This window comes from Tamandua tetradactyla, chromosome 18, assembly GCF_023851605.1.
Source record: "Tamandua tetradactyla isolate mTamTet1 chromosome 18, mTamTet1.pri, whole genome shotgun sequence".
Lineage (NCBI taxonomy): Eukaryota > Metazoa > Chordata > Mammalia > Pilosa > Myrmecophagidae > Tamandua > Tamandua tetradactyla.
Window position 1 is genome coordinate 34316205 of NC_135344.1, and position 22824 is coordinate 34339028.

At 47.0% G+C, this 22824-nt stretch overlaps 1 protein-coding gene across 5 annotated transcripts in view; it reads right to left on the reverse strand.

The window, feature by feature from the left end:
* Positions 1-22824, reverse strand: part of CTIF (cap binding complex dependent translation initiation factor) — a 350579-nt gene that overhangs the window by 107118 nt on the left and 220637 nt on the right. For 4 of the 5 annotated variants that reach the window (XM_077135514.1, XM_077135512.1, XM_077135513.1 and 1 more), the window contains 2 exons: positions 3081-3573; positions 1044-1343 (listed from right to left, as the gene is read on the reverse strand). In XM_077135514.1, coding sequence (XP_076991629.1) covers positions 1044-1343; positions 3081-3573 — 793 coding nt within the window. The remainder of the gene's footprint in view (positions 1-1043; positions 1344-3080; positions 3574-22824) is intronic. The other variant, XM_077135516.1, reaches the window with a different exon arrangement.

The window sequence follows — 22824 nt, forward strand, 5'->3', positions numbered from 1 at the left end:
AAGACCTGCCAAGAGTCTCCAAGGACAGCCTGGGGTGCCCCTGCGCCCCTCCCTGATGCCACCAGCTCTGGGGCCCAACCACGACTGGACAGCAGATATTCACTCAGCTCCCCACTGTGAAAGGAAACTGTGGGCGTGGTGTAAGTGCAGCGCCCACACCCTTCACACACCCCCACACACACCTGCACACACACCCATCCCATACCCAGAGCCATCCCACACACGTCACACCCACAGCCATCACACACGCACACATCCCACACCCGCATGTACCCATAGCCATCACACACAACACACACTCACACACACACACACACCACACCCACAGCCGTCACACACACACACCCATCACGTGACCACACTGTTGAAACCATCCCTGGGCACTGGTATTAATGGAAGCAGGAATGAGAAGGAGGAAGTGAAGCTTTCTTGAGGGGAAGGGGTCGTGAGCGGGAAAGTACTGAGGAACAAGACAATCTCAGACTTGCTCGCTTTCTACTGCCCTGAAATCGGTTTCGGGAACCACAATGCATAGACGGACTGTCCCTTTCTTGTACCCATATGGCTTCCTCACGGTGCCTTCCGCTCACACCCACTGCAGCCTCAGCTACAACCAACTGCACAGCTCCAAGGTGTGGACAGTGGTCCTGGGGAGCAGGAGGGAAAGAGAGAGACCGCAGATAGCCCACGGCAAGTCCGCGGCTCCTCAGATGACACAGAGATCAAAGAACAAGTCCAGTAAAGACCAAGGGACAATCCTTTTATCATGACAACAGAGCGAGGGCATGGCAGGTGACATGCACCTCACCTCAACACAGAGCACCTATAAAATTATATTGGTCCGTGGTAACCATGGAACACCCACACAAACATACGCAACCTTCGCTTGCCCCTTGCCCCTTCAGCGCCTCTATCATTAATTCGCCAAGTGGAACGTGGTGAAAGTTCACCCATGGCCAGAGCCTGCAGCCCGCCCTCAGGTGCCCCCCCCCCACGCCCTCCTTGGCGCAGAAGGCGCGGCGGCGGCTGCCGGGCCTGGTTACCTGAAGCATGTTGAGGAGAAGGCTCCGGAACTTGGTCCCCTCCACCATGAAGAGTGCCATCTTGTCGCAGAGCTTGGCGGCCGTGAAGGCGAAGCTGCGGTCCGACACGGCCTTCTGGTAGATGGTCCGCACGATCTCGCCCAGCATCTCCTCGGAGTTGGTGGAGTTCTGGGCCTCCTCCATGAAGGTGGTGAGCTTGGTGTCCACGTCGCTGCTGTTGTTTCTCATGCTGTTCAGGATCTCTATCAGCTTGTCCATCTTGTTCTGCTGTGGGCTGGGCGTCTCCACCGCCACGTCGTCCTTGGGGCACAGGAGACAAACCAGGCCACGCCTGAGTGAAACCGAGTAGGAGCCCGGTGGGGGGAGGGCAGCCGCCCCCAGAAGGGACCCAGGCCTACCCGCCTCGAACCTGAGGTCAGAACCCTTCAGAAACGCTTAGGCTGCCAGGGACTCTGGAGGCCCCACAGGCTCTCTGTTGACCTTTTGCTTGGCCTAACGGTATCCTGGGCTGATCCTTCTGTGATCTCTAGCTCTTCCCTAGGATTCTCCTATACATTGTCTTTTCTTGTTTGGTTGTTTGCCTATTTATCCATCAGATGTCTTAATCCAGAAATGATCTAATGAGATTTATAAAAGATAAAATAAGACAACAAATAGGAAGTTGGACCAAAAAGAAAATGAGGGTCAGAAGGCTAGGTCAGGCAGGAGAGCAGTAACCCAAATGCCTGCTGGCCACCCTGTCCTCCAACCTCAGCTCCTATAGCCCAAGGACAGTCGCATTCTCCCGATAAAGGGTTCCATGTGAACCAGCCCTGTGCCCTCTATACACAAATACCAAGGAATCCTCCAAGGTACCAGCTCACATTACTAGGAGGGAAACTTCAGACAAAAACTGTATACTTTAATAAGGTTTCATTGCAACTGGGCCAGTCCAGGGGCTGGAGAAGGCACAAAATGGCATTTGACAGTCTCAAAAGTATTTACTCAAACATCATAGATTGATGGTTAAGAATATAATATTAACAGCTGGGATGGGAAGGGCAGGATGAGGACCTTCAAAGTGACCCTTCTGTTCTCAACAAAGTACTAGGCTGGGAGGCAACTGACCGGAGTTCTAGGCCCTGCTCTCTGCATCTAGCTACATGGTAGCCACGTGGCTTTGGGCAGCTGGTTTTACCTCTCCAGGTCTGCTTCCTCCCCAGTCATTTGAGGAGGTTAGCCTGGAAGATCTACAGCTTTCCCTGAGTCCTACCGTTTAGGGATTGAGTTCCAAGCACAACTAGTCTCTCAGTTGAGAACTGACTCTTAAGTAAGGATTGAACCTTGGATGTTCTGCTTCTTCTCCCCAAACTCTCCCAAACACACCCACTTCTCCAAGGAAGGCTAATCTGAGTCCCTGGGTTGGCTTCCATCCATGGACATGGGATATCTGCCCACGGAAGGTACTGCCCAGGGATGAAGGCAGGAAGTGGCAAGCTGAGCCAGCCAGTCCCACTCTACACAATTTCCCTTTGCTCTCAATCCTGGGGACCAGAGCTTGCATCGTACTTACCTCGGAGAGAAGCATCAGTCCTTATTTCATAAGCTCAATGTTTCCCCCAAAAGCCCTTTAGCACTAACAGGGCAGAATCTGATCCCAGAAAATGCTCACGGGAAAGACCAGATCTTCCCTGCATCCCTCCGTCATCCCTCAGGCATGTGCCCCTTTCTTTCCCCCTCTCACAGGCCAAGTACACACCCTGGGCCTCTTGGCGGGCCAGGAGGTGAGGAGCTGACAAAGGGGTCAGAATATGCTGGAGGGATTCATGCAGAGCCGGCCTAGGGCAGCCAGCCCCGACCTCAGGCTCACCTCTGGGGGCTGACGGTATAAAACACAGTGGTATTCAGACATGGCGTGTCCACATAGACACCCCCGCTTCCCTCCACACAGCATCCCAGGCCCTAGAACCGGTGAGGCCCTACCCCAAACCCACCCACCAAAGTGCCTACCTCTTGGCTGTCTGCCCAGCTGCAAGAGAACAATTAAAATTCAATTACCGGTACCTTTTCTTTTAGCCTTCGTCGCAGCCTGTCTTTGGAAGACTGGAGCAGGGTAATTCTGGGCCGCTCGCCGACGCGCTCAGGAATAATACTGTCTTTACGCTTTGCCTCGGCCTCTGGACCCCCTGGCTGCTGAGGGGGGAGCCTCTCGGAAGCTACTGGGGCCGGGGCACCAGGGCTGCGGGGGATCTCGAGGCCGCTGTGCCCGGTGTCCCCTGAGGAGTCCTCGAGTTTTGAGCTCTCGAGGGCCACGGGCTCTTTGGCATTGCGGTGGGCACCTGCCTCCCCCTTGTCGCCTGGTGGGTGCTTCGTGTTGCCATGGTGCCAGCGCCGGTTCTGGCTGTAGCCGTGGTGGGTGGGCCTCCCTGAGGGGTGGGCTGTGGAGCCCCCCTGGTAGGATTTCTGGTGGTCTCTGTTGTGTTTGGCACTGCCCGGCTGGTGATCGCCGTGCTGCTGGGGCTTGTTTCCTCCTGGGGGTCTCTGCTGCCGTCTGCAAAGCAAAGGAAGAGAAAGAGAGGGGGTCGGGGGCCCGGGGACCACGGGGTGGGCGGGCCAGGGCCCTGCATCCCCACATCACAACACGAACTCGTGGCTGCGGTCATCTGCTTGTTCTTTTAACAGACATTTATTGAGCACCTACTGTGTGCCACGCTCTGCAATGAGAATGTGGCAGACGGGCAGGGAGGTCCCTGTCCCCGAGGAAGATTTATTTCAACACTTCCACTTAAAACACGTATTTTATTCACTTCTGAAAATATTCATGAATACATGCACCTGGGACAAAATTTAAAAGACACAAAAGATAACATGTGAACCATCGCACCTCTGTTCCCAGCCACCAAGTATATCCTCCACAAGTGACTGTGACCATTCTATGAATCTTCCAGACATAATCTGTGCACGCTCAAGCGGAGACACACACACAGACTTGTTCTAAGAACAAACCACCCCCCACCCCGCTTCATGACTTTTCATCATAATGGCTCTTGACAAGTTACATCACTTTTCAAGCCACTCCTTTTTTTTTTTTTAACATTGACTTTTTCCCCCCAAACCCACTAAATAAATATGCTCTAAGAAGTGATATTTCAACATTACGGTTTAAGGCAAAGACAGGCTCACCAATTTACTTGACACAACAGTTTCTAAGCAGAGAATGTCATATGGAACAAATTTGAGTTGTGTCTCCCGCGGCGGACACCAGGGGTTTTGATTTGTGGACGGCAGGCAGGCCGGGGTGGGGAGGCGTGGGGAGGGGCGGGAAGGGAGCTGCTCACGACCCGCCACATCCTGCCAACCTCTCCCGTGTTTAACTTTCATTTCACTCTCTGGGTATTTTCTGCACTGTAACTTGATTTTAAGTGCAGTTGGAGTGTAAGATAACCAACCATAGCCCCTCAAAAGTTGTGAAGTTGGTGAAAAAATGTGCAGAGGCTTTACCTTCTCAAAGCCTTCCTCACAACTGTCCCTTTGGTGGGTACCACAGACTGTCATGCACTGCATTTTTTTCTTTCTTTCTTTTTCTCTTTTTTTGCATGGACAGGTATCAGGAATCGAACCTGGGTCTCCGGCATGGCAGGCGAGAACCCTGCCACTGAGCCACCACTGCACCACCCTATGCACTGCATTGTATGAACAAACTGTACTTCTTTACTTTCAAATTATTGTTCATTACTTACATAAACTTGATTTCATTGATCCATAATTTTTTTTTTTATTTGTGAAAATATGGGGATATCTCGGGTTGGGGTTAATCTCATCCTCATGTTTTTCCATTAAAGTTAATGAGATATAATATTTAATTGAAAAGTTTCCACTTAATGTTGAGAATTTCAGAAATGAAGTAAAGTTGCTAAGTGGGGTAAGGGTGTAGGGTATTGTTTTTGTTTCTACACAAATGGTAACATACAATACGCAATGCACTGCACAGATAGAAGTAGAAATTGGTTTAATCTTTCTGGAGAGAAGTTTGACAATTTGTTTCAAAAGCTTCCAGAACACGAACACATTTGACCCTGCAATTCCACTTGTGGCAATTTATCCAAAGGAAATACTCAAGAATGTGCACAGGATTTAGGTACGAAATGTTCATCACAGCAGAGCCTGTGACAGTGAAAAACTGAATGTGGAGTAATAAGGGACATGGCAAAAGGTTCTTTCTTGTCGATGGAAGAAACTTCATGTTATAATATGTGGAATATGGTGTCATTTTTTAAGACAAGTATTTATATGCACAGAAAAATCCAGAAGGATATATACACTGTGCCAGTTTGAAAGGATATATGGACCCTAGAAAAGTCATGTTTTAATCCTAATCCCATTTTGTAAAAGCAGCTGTTTCTTCTAATCCCTATTCAGTACTGCATGTTCGAAACTGTAATTAGATCATCTCTCTGGAGACGTGACTCAATCAATACTGGTTGTTAAACTGGATTAGGTGGAGACGTGTTTCCACCCATTTGGGTAGGTCTTGATTAGTTTACTGGAATCCTATAAAAGAAGAAACATTTTGGAGAATGAGGAGATTCTGAGAGAGCAGAACAACGTAGCCACGAGAAACAGAGTCCACCAGCCAGCAACTTTTGAAGATGAAGAAGGAAAACACCTTCCAGGGAGCTTCACGAAACAGGAAGCCAGGAGAGAAAGCTAGCAGATGACGCCGTGTTTGCCATGTGCCCTTCCAGCTGAGAGAGACCCTGACCGTGTCCACCACGTGCCCTTCCACTTGAGAGAGAAACCCTGAACTTCATTGGCCTTCTTGAACCAAGGTATCTTTCCCTGGATGTGTTAGATTGGACATTTCGAGAGACTTGTTTTAATTGGGACATTTCCTCAGCCTTAGAATTGTAAACTAGCAACTTATTAAATTCCCCCTTTTAAAAGCCATCCCATTTCTGGTATATTGCCTTCTGGTAGCTAGCAAACTAGAACAGACACCAAAATGCTAACAAATAGTGATCTCTGGCAGATGGGATAAGGGTTTTTATTTTCTTCTTTTTAAAATTTGTTTTCTAAATAAAAGTGCTTTTATTAAAAAAAGATTGAACTCTTAATTCAGAGATACTTACAGATTCACATGTGGTTGTATAGAGAGAAATCCCTTTACCCAGTTTCCCCCCAATAACATCTTGCAAACTCTAGTACATGATCACACTGGGATACTGACACTGACAGTCATGATGCAGAGCTCCCCCACCACGGTAAGGCTCTCTTATGTTGCCTTTCACAGACATGCCGACTTTCCTCCCACCCCTACATCCTCTTCAAACCTTGGCAACCACTATCTGTTCTCCACTTCTATAATGTTGTATAAGCAGAATCATACAATATGTAACCTTTTGCAATTTGCAGTTTCCCCCTCAACACAATTCCCTGGAGATTTAAGCATGTATCAATAGTTTATTCCTTTGTATTGCTGAGTAGTATTTCACAGTATGGATGTACCAGTTTGTTTAATCATTCATCTATTGAAGGATATCTGGTTGCTCCCAGTTTTGGGTTCTTACTATGATTAAAGCTGCTATGGACATTCAAGTACAAGTTTCTGCGTGAATTATAACTTTTCATTTCTCTGGGATAAATACCCAGGAGTGCAATTGCTAGACTGTACGGTAGTTGCATATTTAATTTTTTAAGAAACTGCCAAACTGTTTCCCAGAGCAGCTGTACCAAAACATTCTACATTCCCATCAACAGTGAATATAGGATCCAGTTTCTCTGCATCCTCACCAGCATCTGTTGTTATCACCATATTTTATTTTCGATATTCTAATAGGTATGTAATGATAGCTCATTGTAGTTTTAATTTACAGTTCCCTAGCGGCTAATGATGTTGAAAATCTTTTCATGTGCTCATTTGCCATCCATATACCCTCTTTAGGGAAATGTCTCTTTGTGCTTTAATCATTTTCTAACTTGACTTTTTTTCTTATTGAGTTTTGGGAAATATTCTCTAAATTATTTTTTGAGCATGTGTAAATGGTATTGAATTTTTAATTTCAGTGTTCTTGTATTCATTACTACTACCTTTTTAAATATTTATCTTTTATTTGCAACCTTGCAGAACTCACTTATTTGTTCTAGGAGGGTTTTTTTTTTTGCTGATTCTTTGATATTTTCTACATGAACAATCTTGCCATCTGCAAGATTTATTTCTTCTTTTATCTGTAGACTTATATATCCTTTCCTTGCCTTATTGCATTGGCTAGACTTCTAGTAAATTTGATTAAGAGTGGGGAGAGTGAATATCCTTGCTTCATTTCTTATCTTAGGAGGCAAGTAGTCAGTCCTTCAAGTTTTTGTAGATACTCTTAATCATATTAAGGAAGCTCCTCTTTATTACTTGACTGAGTTTATCATGAATGGACGTTGAATTTTGCCAAGTGTTTTCTTTCACATCAATTGATATGATCACATGATTTTTCTTCTTTAGCCTGTTAATATGATGGGTTGCATTGATTGGTTTTAGAATAGGATATTCTAAATTAAAATACTGAATTAGCCTTGCGTTCTTTGGTCATGGTGTTTAATTCTTTTTTATATATGGATTTGCGTATCTACATTGTTGAGGATTACTGGTCTGTAGTCTTCTTTTTTTGTACTGCTTCTGATTTTGGTAAGAATATGAAGATGATAATACTAGCTTCATGAAATGCCTTGGGAAGTGTTCCCTGTTCTTCTATTTTGTGGAAGAAATTGTGTAGCACTGGCGTTTTTTTTTTTTTTTAACATCGTTGGAGTTTTTCAGTGAAACCATATGGGCCTGGAGATTTAGTATGGGAGAGTTTTAAAATACTAATCAATTCTTTAGAACTTACAGGCTATTCAAATAATTTATTTCATATTGGGTAAGCTTTGATAGTTTGTGTTTTTTGAGGAATTGGTTCCTTCCTTTAATCTAAGTTATCATATTTCTGTAGGTAGAGTTTTTCATAGTATTACTTTATGATCCTTTTGATGCCTGCAGAGTCTGACTGATATCCCGTTTCTTTCCTTTATATTGGTAGTTTGTGTCTTCTCTCTTTTTCTTTGTCATCACTAGAAGTTTGCCAATTTTATTGATCTTTTAAAAAGCTAGCTCTTTGTTTCACTGATTTTCTGTTTTCACTGTCATTGATTTCTGCTTATCATTTCTTTCTTTCTGCTTGCTTTGGTTTACTTTGATCTGCTTTTTCTAGGTTCTCAAGGTATGAGCTTAGATTATTGATTTGAACCTCTCCTCTGTTCTAGTGTATACATTTAGTACTATAAATTTCCCTCTGGGCACTACTTTAACTGTCTCCTAACTGTGATATGCTGCATTTTCATTTTCATTCAGTTCAGTGTATTATTAAAATTCCCTTGAGACCTCTTCCTCTATGACTCACAGATTATTCAGAAATGTGTTGTTTAGTTTCCAAGTGTTTGGAGATTTTCCTATGATCTTTCTGTTACTAATTTCTAGTTTGACACATTGTGGTCAGAGAACAGATTTTTATGATTGTAATTCTTCTACATTTGCTGAGGTTTGCTTTATGGCCTAGGATATGTTCTATCCTGGTGTATGTTCTGTGGGCCCTTGAAAATCATGTGTATTCTGCCGCTGCTGTGGCGTGTACTATAAATGTCAACTCCATCCTCTTGGCTGATGGCATTGTCGCGTTCTTCTATATGTTTGCTGATTTTCTATCTAGTTGTTTCATCAGTTGTTGAGAAAGGAGTATTGAAATGTCCAACAAAATGTTGGCTTTGTCTATTTCTACTTTCATTTTTATCAGTTTTTGTTTCACCTATTTTGCAGCTATATCCTTTGGTGGACACACATTTAAGATGCTATGTCTTCTTGGTGGGTTGAACTTTTTATCATTATATAATGCCCTGCTCAGTCTCTAGTAATTTTCTCTGTTTTGAGTCTACTTTGTCTGATTTAATATAGCCACTCCTGCTTCCCTTATGATTTGTTTGCATGATACATTTTTCAATCTTTTAACTTTCAGCCTTCTTATATTGTGATATTTGAAGTGAGTTTCTTGTATTTCCTATAGGGTCACATTTTTGAACTCACCAGCCCAGCTCTGTCTTTTAATTGGTACACTTAACCTATTTAAATTTAATTTAACTATTGATATGTTAGGGTTTATGCCTTCCATTTTATTTCTTTGTTTTCTTGTTGTTCTATTTTCTTTTTCCTGCCTTTAATATTGTTTAAAATTCCCTTTGACTTATACATAGTGCTTCTGAGTATATCCTTTTGTCTAGCTTTTATAGGGTACAACTTGTCACACTCTACTGCTGTTGTTATTTTACCAGTTCATGTGAAGTACAGGAAATCTACCCCTCTTTACATTCTTTTATCCTCCGCTGTTTATAATTGTCTTATATATTTCTACTCTATATAATTATGTTCGCATGTTTGTTTGTCAAGGTTTACAATCCTCTCTATACATTTAAAACCACATCAGACAGTATTATAATTTTTGCTTCAACCATTGACAATAATCTTAAAAACTCAAGAGGAGAAGGAAAGTCTACTGGATTTGCTCCAAAGCCTATTGTATTTAACCATATTTTTGATTATCATGTTCTTTTTTCTTACCCAATGCTCCTTCTTTAAAACTTTCCTTTTTGTTTAGAGAGCTTCTTTTAGCCATACTTTTGGGGCAGGTTTGCTGGTGACAAATTATTTTAGTGTTCTTTCATCTGAGAATATTCCCAAGGGTACCACGTGCCTGCCACTTTTGTGAGTTTTCCCTATTTAATTTTTTAATTACTTCCAATTAATTGGCCCCTTTTCCTCCCACTCTCTTTGTTCTCTGAATGTGAGTTATTTTTATGCCCAGAGAGGAACCTTGGAAGTTCCCTGGCAGATAATGCTCTATTCTCACAACTTCTGTCATCCTTATTTAGAATTTTTGTGGTGCCTGCAGGTATGGCCCAAGGAATATCCCCAAAGGATGGGTGACCAAGCCCTTCCCAGCATCTTTCTTGAAACTGGCTGGCTTCCCACTTACCATCAGGGATTTCTCCTCCTCTGTCCTCCCTCCATGACTCCCCAGACAATAACTTCTCTCCACCTATGTGGGGAAGGAGGTAATTTCTGCATGGCTGGCAGTCAGGGGCTCAGGATGAAATCAGCTAGGTCTTGCTGAGCTTCTGCTGTTCATCCCTGTAAAGTTGGGCTGGAAATTTTGGAGGCCTGGAATTTCATGTCCTCTCTGGTCCGAAAGAACTTGGAGCCAGTTCTGTCAGTATAGTAATGACTAAGAATGCCCCTCATGGATTTTCGGACTCACTCATTCTGGGTGGCAGCTCTTTTTTACAGTCAATCAACAAGCACACACGAGGACGTCTGTGGGCAGTAGGGGGAGCCAGCACATCCATCCTCAAGGATTCCCTCTTAAGGAATCATGATGAACTAAAGAATGCAAGCTTGATATGGGGCTGAATGGCGATGGAATTGGCTGGGTGGGCCCTGCAAGGGCAGGGAAGAGCTCAGATGCCATTGCAGGCAAGGGGGACTGGGCCTCTCTTTTTTTTTCTTCCTCTTTCTCCTTCCTACCCAAGGCTCTGCTTAGTTCTCAGGGCAAGCAATCATTGGTACTGGCTTCTATGTGCAGACAGGTCAGTAATCTTTCTTTCCATTTTACAGATAAGCCAAGTGAGGCTCCAGGAGGTGAGGTCCCACAGCAGAGAGCCTTCCAGAAGTTTCCAGGAGTGCAGTGAGTCATCAGCTGACCACAGCACCCAGCAGCCACCTCTAGTCAGCCTCGCATTGGCCCTCGGGCCTACCCTCTCAAGAGGGAGGGACTGATTTACAGCTGGGACCACGTGGTGATGGCCACAGGAGAGCTCCCGTTCCATGCCTGCAAAGACCGAGGGGGCCCTGGCTACCGAGCAGACTTGGGGCTGGGCTCATGCCCCGAGACGAGGTTCAGGCTTCCTGCTCCGGCCATTCACAAATATTTGTCAGCGGTTTCTGGTTGAGCTGGCCCAAACCAGCTCTTCTCTCTTCTGTGTTTGCTGGCACTGGGTTTCATTGACACCTACATACCAGGGGCCAGCTGGCTGCTCACCACGAAACCTGTGGGCTTAGGTTTGGCTGGGCTGGAGATGGGCCACCTTTGCTCCTGGCGGCCTGACCAGGAAACTGCCTTTAATCTCAGATACAAGGATATGTGGATCCACATTTCAGAGACAGACCAAACAAGAAGTTCTGAACACTGCAAGCAAAAGGGGCAAAATCCCTCCTTCCTGTCTATTGCAGGCTCTAATCTTTTCTTGGGGGAGATTTCTCTCCGGGGAATGGCTTGGGAGATAAGATTAATATTCTATTTGTGCTGCTGGCAACACCTGCTCTTAGGGAAATGTTTTGTTTTGTTTTTGAGAATGAAAATCATCAGTTTATACTTTTTCCATTGCTCATTTAGTTTATTCTTTCTTCTTTGGGTTCTGAAATCAGATGTCTTGTTTCACTCTAAGACTCTTTCATATATATTAAAAAAAAAATTCTCAGAAGAACACAGCTGCATTTTGGGAGGTGGGTATAGGAAGAATAACTTCAGATTTTGTTTTTAAAAATGGTTTTAACAGTGGTCCAAAGGCAGACAAAGATTTCTCCGCTGTTTTTTTTAATTTCACAATCGTTCCCAACTAGATATTCCGAGGTCCACGGACTTATATGGTTCTCTCAATGTCGAATGTTTCACCACATAATTTGTAGGTCTGCTTAAAAATTTCTGAAAGCAAAATTCCTAGGGCAAGTGGTTTTAAAACTATGCACAGGCTCATATTCCTTGCCTTCAGGAAAAGTGATGACTACTTATTACTAGCTTAGCTGTGTCCGCTCCTGCCCACCTCAACCCACCCTGCTTGGCCCCTCCCTCTCTGCCCAGCCACCGAGGAACAAGGCAAGGGTTGAGGTGACACCCAGCGGCACAGGCAGGGGCTTCTCTGTGGCTCGCAGGCTGCTCCGCCCGAGTCGGCATGCGGGGACCCGAGTGCCACACACGCCCACGGCAGTTTGCACAATGAATGGGAAACTTAAGGCAGAGAATATGGGAGATGACTTTTTCTCTCTTTGGGAACCAACCAAGGGAAAATGGACATTGGCTTATCACAGGAGAAAGGATCACAATGGTCCGTGATAACTGAGCTCCTACTGCACACCACAGCCGAAGGAGATGATCGAAGCATGCTGAGTTGTCCCTTGCGACGTTCCTTGCCAGCTCCAATCCTGGTGTGACTGCTCACTGTGGCCTGAGGATTATGCCTCTCTGTCCCTCTCAGGCATGGTGATGGTGGGGATGATATGAGAGGAAGCATGACAGTTTTGCAGATGAAAAAAATCAAGGTTATTCCCATAGGTGATCCAGCCAGTTAGTGGCGAAACCTGCATTCGAACTCAGGCCTGTGTTTCTGCTCCAATGTACTGTCTCAAACTCTGTATGTCTGGATTCAACAATTATCATCTGACATCTCAGCAGGAGAACAAGGGAGCATCACTACAAAGACTTAGGCCACTGAAATGCCCTGTAATTGTCCAGGTCATCATCTCATCAGCGTCATCATCAACACAACTGCACCAACATCGTCATGCTGGGGGGAAGGTATGCTAACACGCCTCAGGAACATTCCCGCTGCCACGAGTGGTCAGCCAAACTTCAGACTCCCCCATTCCAATAGTTATATTGCTCCCTTTTTGCTAAGAGTTGGGTAGGAAATAATTCAGGATGGAGGTCTCTGCCAACCAAGGCAAAAAAAATACATGTAAGTTCTAATATTTCACACCATGGATTGAAAGCTTTAGAAACTAGATGAATACCTGTCCAAAGGGAGGCTTTGGGATGGAAATTAGAGGGCGTGACTGGCACTTCTGTCCCTGCATGCAGAGAAAAAATACTTTTTTCATCAATTACAGAGTGATTGAATGAAGGAAAGAATGATGAGGGAACTGGCTGGTTCATTTACTCTTTCATTCATTAAACATGTGCTGAGGTTCTCCACCTGGAGGTTTAACAGACGTCGGTGAGCTTGGCCAAGGTCATCAGCTCCCAGAACCTGCCCAGGGAGTTGGGGGAGGTGGTAACAAAAAGCTGTTTGGCTTTTTCTAAGGAATCTCTCAACACCTCCTCCGAATCCCATCCAGGCTTCAAAGTTCAGCTTCACCTAAGGTAGCCCCAGGGAGCCTTTTTCAGCTTTCCTAGTAAACAGGGCAAACTACACCCCACCCCACCCCCGCCAATACACACACACACACACACACACACACACACACACACACAGCGGTTGTAGCAGGCCCTGCGAAGATGGTAACGACCCCAATAAGCTGCTTAGGATCCACTTGAAGAGAAAGACACTAATCCATTAATTATAGAATCAGGTATCTAGCTTCAACCAATATAAGAGCTAAGAAGGAAAGGAAGATGAGAACAGCACAGGGGCCTGCCCTGGTCTGGGAGGCCTGGAGGCAGGACCAGCTACATAATTGGTGGGGTGGGGTGCAAAAGGAAAACGCAGGGCCCCTTGTTCAAAAGCAGATGGCAACAGCAGGGCAGTGGGGCCCCATGTGGCTGCCCTGAGGTAATGGGCCTGGAACAGAGATTGCAAAAAAATGCATGTTAAGTTCTAATATTTCAGGGATGTGGAGTAAGGGTGAAAGAATAGCTGACATACGCAAAGCACTTACAATATGCCAGGAATGGCTTTTATTTAACCATAAGAGGGAGGTACTATTGTTCACCCCATTTTACAGTGAGGTCAGTAAGGCACACAAAGGGTAAGTAACATGCTTGGAGCCACACAGCACAGAAGAAGCAGAACTTGGGTTTGAGCTTAGGAAGTTGAGCTTGAGAACATATACCTCTGCACTCCATGTTCTGCTGCCTCAAGGTTTTGAAGCCTGTTCCAGGGTTTGGAGGACTCGGGGCAGCCTGTAGACCAGTGTTGAGCCACTGAGACCCAAAGCCAGAAATCTTCAGGCCTTGGTCAAAGGTCAGTGGGGCAGGAGGCTGTGGGCTGGCCTTGTGGCAGCACAGTTTGGCTGTGGCCATGGCAGGGAGCAGGGATTAGATCTGCAGAGGCAAGGGCTTAAGGCTCAGCTGAGCCCACTGGGAATGGGCAAGCTGAGGATGAGGGAGGGAAGTGCCTGGGAAGGCTCTGGATGGAAGTTCTGGGTTGGAATTTGGAAGTCCGGCCTTCAGGGCTTGGCTCCACTGTGTCCGGGGAGAACCACAGGAGCCACACATGATCCTCTGGTTTCCATCTGTGCCAGGACCGATCCTTTCCCCACCACAGTCTGTTGTTTTCTGTGGCTCCAGCTTGTTAGGCAAGGCAGGGGGCAAGTTGAGTTTTCAGAACTTTCAGGCTTCAATGGTACACCCTGGTGGTGGGGGGATGAACTGCAGGAGCCTGCCACCTCCCTCCCTCTTGGGGACAGCACAGAAGGCCACAGGAAAATAGCTTACTTTGAGATATCAGATGGGGGGGGGGATCTAAACTCACTCAACTGCTAAGGCATCTCTCAGGGCTTCCTCTCAGCTCCACTGAATTTCAAGGCTCTCAGCCTAGTTCGCCCAGCACCAATTTGAGACAATCCCTGTCTCAGCACTCACACCTGCAGAAGTGGGACACCTGTCCCCACTCAAGGTGCTTCACAGGGTGGGTACCCACCTTCTCTCTGATTCCTGCCTGGATCATAAGGCCGGTCTGAGGATTCAGCAAAATAAAGTCCAGAAAGCCTTCGGGGAACAAAGGCACATTGTAGGAAGAGGCATTATTTTTGTTCCAGAGTGAATCAGGCATTCCAAGAATCCTCAGCCTCAAAGGTCCTGAGGCAGCGTGATGTCATGGGAAGAGCACGCGGCTGCCCTGGGGAGCTGTCAGGCTCCGGCAGAACCTCGCCGAGCGTTTCCAGGGGAAGGTCCTCGCCCTTCCGCTCGGCCCAGCCAGGCCCTGCAGTCTTGGAGGCCGGGCTGTGGGCCCTCGCTACAGCCTGCTGGCGAGTCAGGGCTTCCCCCTGAGCTGTGTGCTCGCCCTGGGCGCTCACTCCAGAGGCTGGCAAAGGCCTGCCAAGGAGGCGTCGCGGAAGTCTCTGCAGAGACGCTGGCTTTTCTGGCTCCTACAACCTGTAGCTAAATTGGGTGAGTCACGTGAATCAATAGCTGGAAGCAAAATCTGGTGATGCCACCTGCTGGAGCCTTCGATCCTACCAGCTCCCACCAACCACAACTCCCAAAGAACACAGGAGGCCCAGCTGTGGGTGGGAACTTGCCCCACAGCAGGGCCTTCTGTCACAGTCCTTTACCACCTGGAATAGAGAAGGAGTTCAACAACTGCCCCCCCCCCACCCCAGGGTATGCCGAGAGGCCACATACTGTAGTAGTTCAGAGTACAGACTTCAGAGCCAGACTCTCAGAGTTCCAATCCTGGTTCTGCACTTCTAGCTGTGCAACCGTGGGCAAATTCCTTGACCTCTCTGGGACACAGTTTTTTCATCTGTAAAATGGGACAATTACAGTACCTATATTTCATAAGGTTGTTACTTTCAAGGAGTTGATATATGTAAGTGCTATCTGTGCTATATTCGTGTTCACCTGTAATAATATCACGTTGCACTGCTTTCCCAAGCAATATAGCACAAATCCCTTAGATACGCAGATGAAGTGGTAAGCATTAGCTCTCCCATAGCACAGGTGGGAGAACTGAAGCCAAGGGGAAACAGAGGTTGTTTCACGTGCTAGTATTCAAGGAAGAAACTTCCAGAACGCCCAGCTCTGGCTTTCATTCTAATTCTCACCATTAAGGACTGCACTTTGGACCCAGTTTCCCATCATAAAGCTAGTCTAGTCATCACTAAACACCTACCGCCATTATCCCAGGGGAAACACTGCCCACGGGTCTCACAGGATTCCTTTACCCCCCCCCTCCCCCCCCAGCTAAAGCCTGGGCATCAGTGTCCACCATGACGGAACTCAGCATTCTGGTCAAAGGGCCTCAGCTGACCCTATGGTATTCCATCTAAAGATGACTGACTTCAGAGAACCACCTAAGAACTGACCCTTTTCACTGCCTATTCTAATTTCACCATCTCCCTGTCGTGGAAGGGCCCTCAAACTGGAAGGGGTAGGACAAAGGAGAAAAAGGATGGTGAGAAAGTCTCCCAAGAGGTGTTTTAAATCTCGAGTCCCAGGCATGACCCAGTTGTAGGGACTCTGAAATATGGGAGTGGCTACTGGAGGGAAGGGCCAGAGTTGCATGCCAGGCCCACTTAAAGGAGGAACTTTCTCCCAGAGAGAGCTGCCACACAATGAAGGGGGCTGCCTGGGAGTGCAGCGTGCTCCTGTCACTGGGGGTGCCCAATCACGGGCCAGCAGTTAGCTATTCTGATGCCTCCCACTACCATTCTCCAATGAGCACCTCATCCAGGAAGCCCTCTTGGATTTCAGCAGCCCTCCAAAGAGTCTTCATGTGGGGAGGCAGCATGATGCAGTGAAAAAGCCTTGAGAATCAGACACACCTGGGTTCAAATTCTGTTTTTTGCCCCTGTCCAGCTGGGTGACCTTGGATAGGGTGCCTTATCTCTGTGCCTCAGTCTTCTTATCAAGAAAATGAACCTCGGAATACCTACATGGGGCGGCTGAGAGGATGAGGATGGAGTGGGTCGACATCTGGGAGGTACCTGTCTCAGAGGCCCCTTACTCGGCCTCTCACATTCCCTTCCCAGGGAATGGAGCTTTGCCTTCAGCCCCCTGCCAGCCCACACCTTGGGCTTCCCTCCCCAGTCCTCACTCTCAGGACAGAGCAAAGGGGAAATGAAGTGAAGGCTGTGAACAGCACAGGGCCCAATGCACGGTATGTACTACTGGATTTATCATCATCATGTACAGCTCACCTGCTCACAAGTCTCCACTGAATTCAGACAAAACAAATGGATGGAGTGGTTACTAATTGACAAGGGCACACGTGCTCCCATTTAATCCTCTAAACCACCCGGGGACGACCCCTCACCCTCCTGAGAGGCTGAACAGTGGCCCCTCTGGGACCAGGATGTGAACCCTGATTTCGTGACTCAGGGGACCCTGCTCTTTGGCACATTTCACCTGCCCGGAGGGACACTGAGTGACAGGCTCTTTTGCGCTCTTCCAGGAAGATGCTCACCATTACTTAAAATGAGTTGAGTAGGGAAAATTGGGAAACATGCAGAACTGGGCATTTTAATTTGCCCATGTCCATTTTGTGCCTGGCAGAAAGGATTACTTTCTCCATTACGTCATCGCAGATGAGGGCAATTTAGGAAGAGCGACGGCCTCTTGAACAAGCCAATTCCTTTTCTTTCAGACTTTCTGAACTGAATGCTTCACTTGGAGGCCTGGCCATGAAATTGATATTGACCCCAGAACCCTGAAGTAACAGGGTTGCCTGTGGGACAAAGAACGCACCTCGTCAGCCTCAGCACGCATGCTGGCTGCCTTCCCCACCGAGCCCCAACGCAAGTCTTTCCCCTACCCCCAGCAAACCTCTGCCCCTCCTGGCTCGCAGAGCTTCCATTCAAGCCTTCCTGCTGGAGTTTCCCACATTTCCTAGCTTGTAACCCACTGGGGAGCTAGCTGAAACGGAGGTATTGGGCTTTAGAGTGTCTGCTGTTGCTGGCAAGCTGGCTATCCACTGCTCCCTTCTCAACTAATTTATCCCTTATTCATTTAAAACCACATTTGATCCAACTTATAAATGAAAAAGAAAGAGAATATTGTCTTTCAGGCTTCCTCTATCCTCAAATCAGGGTAGCACCTCACAAATTTAAGAGTCTTACTTTGCAATCCTAAAATCAGTCAATCATCAAACACGTGTATGTGTTATGTGGAGGGGAATGGGGCAGCTATGAAGCAGTTTAGCTTCTAGTGGCAGGATTGCTACATCTACTCAAAAACCCATAACCAACAGCATGAGGCAAGACATGGTGCCTGATGTGGTCTGAAGGTGGGGGTGAGGGAAGGCTTCCTGGAGGAGGTGGGTGGAGAGAAGGGTCTGCAGAGCAGAGGGAGAACAGCAGAAACGTCTGCCTGGCTGATAGCAGGATGGAGGCAGAGAAGCGGGGATGGAGAGAATCACCTCTCAGTCCTGCAGAGGAGCTGCGGCTCTGCCCTGGAGCTCGGGTGGGGCTGGCGCCCTGACCTGTTCACCCAGGGCTCCCAGTCCTTTGTGCCTGGATGAAAACACGCCTCTATCCACTGCTGTGTGGCCATGAGCAGCATTTTGCCGGACACTGACTTGATGAAAAACCTCCCCTCTTGCCTAATGCCCAACCCCTCCCTACAAGTCCAGCCCTCCTAACTGTGACACAGGCAGCTGTCGAGGAGGCAAGGGTTGAGAGCCAGAGTGGCCACATAGCTTCCCACCCACCTGTCCCCACTCCAGATTCAAGATCAGCACCGTGCCCTCCCATTTCAGTCAATGCACATGGTCTGGGAGAGGAAAAGGAAGAGAGATTTAGAACTCTCCTTTTAACCTGGGGTATTTTATCACAGCAGCAAGCTTGACCTTGGAATCCCAGACAAAGGACCCTAAGGGACAGGACATACAAGAAGCATATCTGAAGAAGGACAGAGTCCGGAGCCTGGGGGGGTCCCCAAGGGAGCCTGCAAGGGGGTGGGGGTGCGGGAATGGGACAGGAACATGCGTGAAAGGGATGACCAAAGTGCAATGCGATGAACTCTGTCGGCAGCACAAGAACCCTGCAGAGGCCCCGTGAAAGCTGGGGGAGGAACGGTTCCTTTCTCTGGGGAGCAGAGCAGCCCCATTCAGTGCTTGAGCTGTTTCTGCTTTGTGGGTGGCCGAGCCCCACTGAGCATCGGGGCTCTCGAGGAACACGAGGAACACGCTGCCACTGCCGGCCGGCCTCACTCCATTAGCCCTCGCAGACCAGCTGCCCTCCCAGGACAGCCCCGCACAACTTCATTACTGACAGGTCTGCTCCTCCCTAAGGGCTGCTCTTCTGTCCTGGGAGGGAGGAAATAGGGAAATGGAGTTAGCTGGAGCTGGGTTTCCCTCGGGCCACATTTTTCAGCCAGAGCTGGTGGAACTGATAGGTCCACAGCAGGATGCTGCCGCTGATGAGGAACCACTCAAGGACTCAACGGTTTCACGCATGTCACAAACCCTGACCCAGCCCTTCCATCTCAGGACACCGCTTTCCAGCAGATGGTTTCTCGGGCCAGAATCTTCCAAAATGCCGGAGGGGTTGTAGCCAGATGCTGATTGCTTTCCTGTTAAACCCCCACCCAGCCAAGGTGGACTGTATACATTCAGGGGCAGTCAGACAGGTGACAAGGTCTTGCTCTTCCCACCCCCCAAGTGTTGGGGTCCTGGGGCTTAAAGCAGTGAGTTCACAATCAACCCCAGACTCTCCCTTATAGAACAGGCCAACTAGTAAATTTAGGAGTGGTAGAATGAGAAAGTCACTATTTGGCAACCATCATCATCACAACTGTTTCAGGCAAGAATCCTCAACGGATGCTAGCGGATGGAAGTTTGAGGAAAACTAGGATATTTGCATATTCTCAAAGTATCTCTCCACCAAATAGTTCTTAAGTACAACAGAAAAAAATGTAAATTCACATAGAGAAACTTGGCGGACACCACCTACGCTGGTTTGAAGCTGTTATGTACCCCAGAAAAGCCATGTTCTTTTAATCCAATCTTGTGGGCACAGATCAATTGTGAGTGGCGCCTCTTGATTAGGTTGTTTCCATGGTGATATGACCCCACCCAGTCAAGATGGGTATTAATCTGCTTATTGGAGCCTTTACGAGGGAGACCTTCTAGAGAAAGCACGGATTCTTGGAGAACCAACACAGAGAGCAGACAGAAATGCCCTCGGAGATGTTAAGCAAGGACTCACAATAACTAAAAGAGCCGGTAGCCAAGAGAGCCAAGGGAAGCTAAGAGAGAACCCCTGGACGCTTAGAGAGAAAGCCGCTGAAATCAAAAGTTGAAAGCAATGGAACCAGGAGAGAAGGCCAGCAGATGTTGCCATACACTTTCCCATGTGGCAGAGAAACCCCAGACACGATTGGCCTTTCTTGAGTGAAGGTATCCTCTTATTGATGCCTTCATTTGGACATTTTCACAGCTTTAGCACTGTAACTTGTAACTTAATAAATCTCCTTTACAAAGCCAATCCATCTCTGGTATATTGCATTGCAGCAGTTTAAACAAACTGAAACACTAACTTAACCGAGTGATTGAAGTTGAAATTACCAACAGTGGGATTAGTGGACAGCGGGGGCCTCCTCACAGGATGCCCGGAGAAGGACATGACACCACTAAAGCGCACATAATCTGAATCTGATTATGAGGAAAGAGCAGATAGAGCCAAACAGAGGGGCCTTCTACAGAAATAGCTAACCTTATTCTTTAAAAAGAGGCACTGCCATAAACTACAAAGAAACACTTCGGAACTGTTTCCGGTCAAAGGAGACGAAAGAGACATGGAAGCTGAATGTGCCCCATGAACTAGAATCAATGGAAAAAATATGCATAAAGTCTGCAGATTAGTAAACAGAGTTGCACCAAAGTTAGTTTCCCAATTTTGATCATTCTACTATGATTCAGAAAGAGAATGCCTTTGTTTTAAAGAAATACGCCAGGACATAATTAGAGATAACAGGGCATCATTTCTGCAACTTATTTTCAAAGGGGCCAGAAATCATGGGTAGGAGAGAGAAGGAGAAAGCAAATGTGGCAAAATGTTAATATCTGAGGGAAGGGTGTAAGGGGATGCTTTGTATTGTTCTTGTAACTTTTTTGTGTCTCAAATTTTGTCAAAATTAAAAGTTTTAAAAAATGAGTAGGATTTGGTTAAAAGGTGAGAAATGCAGAGAGCATTCTAGGAGAGAGGCTGGATTCAACCAAGGCTGAGCGGCAATGTTTTTTACATCCATCTCTTATGCACCAGACAAACCAAACCAAATCAAATCAAACCAACTAAAGAGGAGACTTTCACCACAGGGTTGGCTCCAGGAGTCCCTCGTGGAACTCAGACATCTTGGCACAACCACACTCTCCCACAATGCAGGACACAGGCTGGGAGGGCCCTGTATATCCAACTCCGCCCATCAACAAGTCACTTTGCCACTTCGGAAAACACTTGCAGAGTTGAGTTTCTCAAAGCAACATCCTGCTGCCCAGGAAGGGCCTGAGGCACCATCAGACCTACCTCCTCACCAAGTGGGGAAAAGGACGGATTTTTATTATTCTTACATTTACGTCTGTGGAAACTGAGTCAGTTCCATGGGGCAGCCGCAGATTTGGTCAATTTTTTTAGGCTTATGAACTTCTCTCACAGCAATATATCATCTTGCAAATGCCCTTAGAGATTTTAAAAATATTTTGTCATTTTGGGTGGTATAGGACAAAGAAGTTATTTTATGTAAAACATGGGTTTTAGGCTGATATGTTATTTAGGAACTGAATTACAAGGTTCATGAAAAAAGGCACATTTTGACCTTTCCCTGTTTATCGAGTGATGCATTCCCCTTCATTTATTTTAAATGAGTTATGAAAGCAAAAGCATGATTTTCTACCAAGACATTTAAAAACGACATATTACCATTACATTGTGGCTTTGGCACCAGACACACACTAAGTGTGAGCTAAAGTGTGACTATATAAGGCATAAAAAGAAACAAACATTGAAAACTGAGTTCATGGCCCATTGTTTGGAATTCCTGGATTTTACGTTTTCATCTAAAAATCAGCTGGTTTGTTTTTGTTTTCTTTGCTTTGTTTGTTTTCTTGCTTTGCTTCTAAATGACAAGACCTGAGAGCTCTCACGAGGTGCTTGCAATCGCTTCTACTCAGATGACATGTGCGAGCGTGGATGGTTCTGATTCCCCCAAGAACCCAGAGACCAGAGCAGCGACTGGGGCCCCGCGCGCTGCCACACGCGCTCCCATCAGAAGCGCGGGACTCCCATGGTGCATAACTGCAGAACAATTACCACTTTCATGTTCCTCAAGAACCAGCCTCTTAAACCGGGGACTCTTTAATGTGTCCTACCCCTATCCATTATGGGGAAAAATTAAATATTTGATTAATAATAAAAATAATTTAGAACTGTGTAATGGTTCAAAACCACCAAAGTGGCTTACAGCTGCTGAGCGATGGATTGGCCTGGGGGCCTGAGCCATGGGTGAATTTCTCTGATTTCCCCTGAGCACCAATGCTCCTTCTCTACCCATGGGAAGGGTCTCACATGGTGCAGTTCTAAAGGTGAAAAAGTACCCTGACCTAGGGGTAAGAGCCAGACTCTGGAGCCAGCCAGGCCTAGGCTCAGATTGGAATCATCCCATCCTAGCTATGTGCCCTTGGACCAAGCTCCCACCAGTACCTCAGTTTCCCCATTTGTAAATGGGGGCACAGTGATGACAAGGCCTATTACATAAGGTTCTGAGGTTAACTTGTCACTTGGTCTAGTGCCTGACACAGAGCAGTAGCTGCAGCTGCTGCTGCTGTCATTGCTTCAGCTCTGGAGACAGTGGTGGGCAGAAGCCAGAACTCTCAGCAAGTGCTCTCGCTCCCCACGTGTGAGCTCAGCAGGCCCACCCCCAGATGACGCCTCCTCTGGCCTCCCTAGGACTCCTGTGGCAAGTTCAGCATCTCCCACAAGGTCTCAGTTTTGCGGCTCCCGTGTGTGACGTTCAGAAGGGTTTGTATTCTCCAGCTCACCCCCTGGGAGATCTCAGAGACTTGAAAATGGCATCTGGAG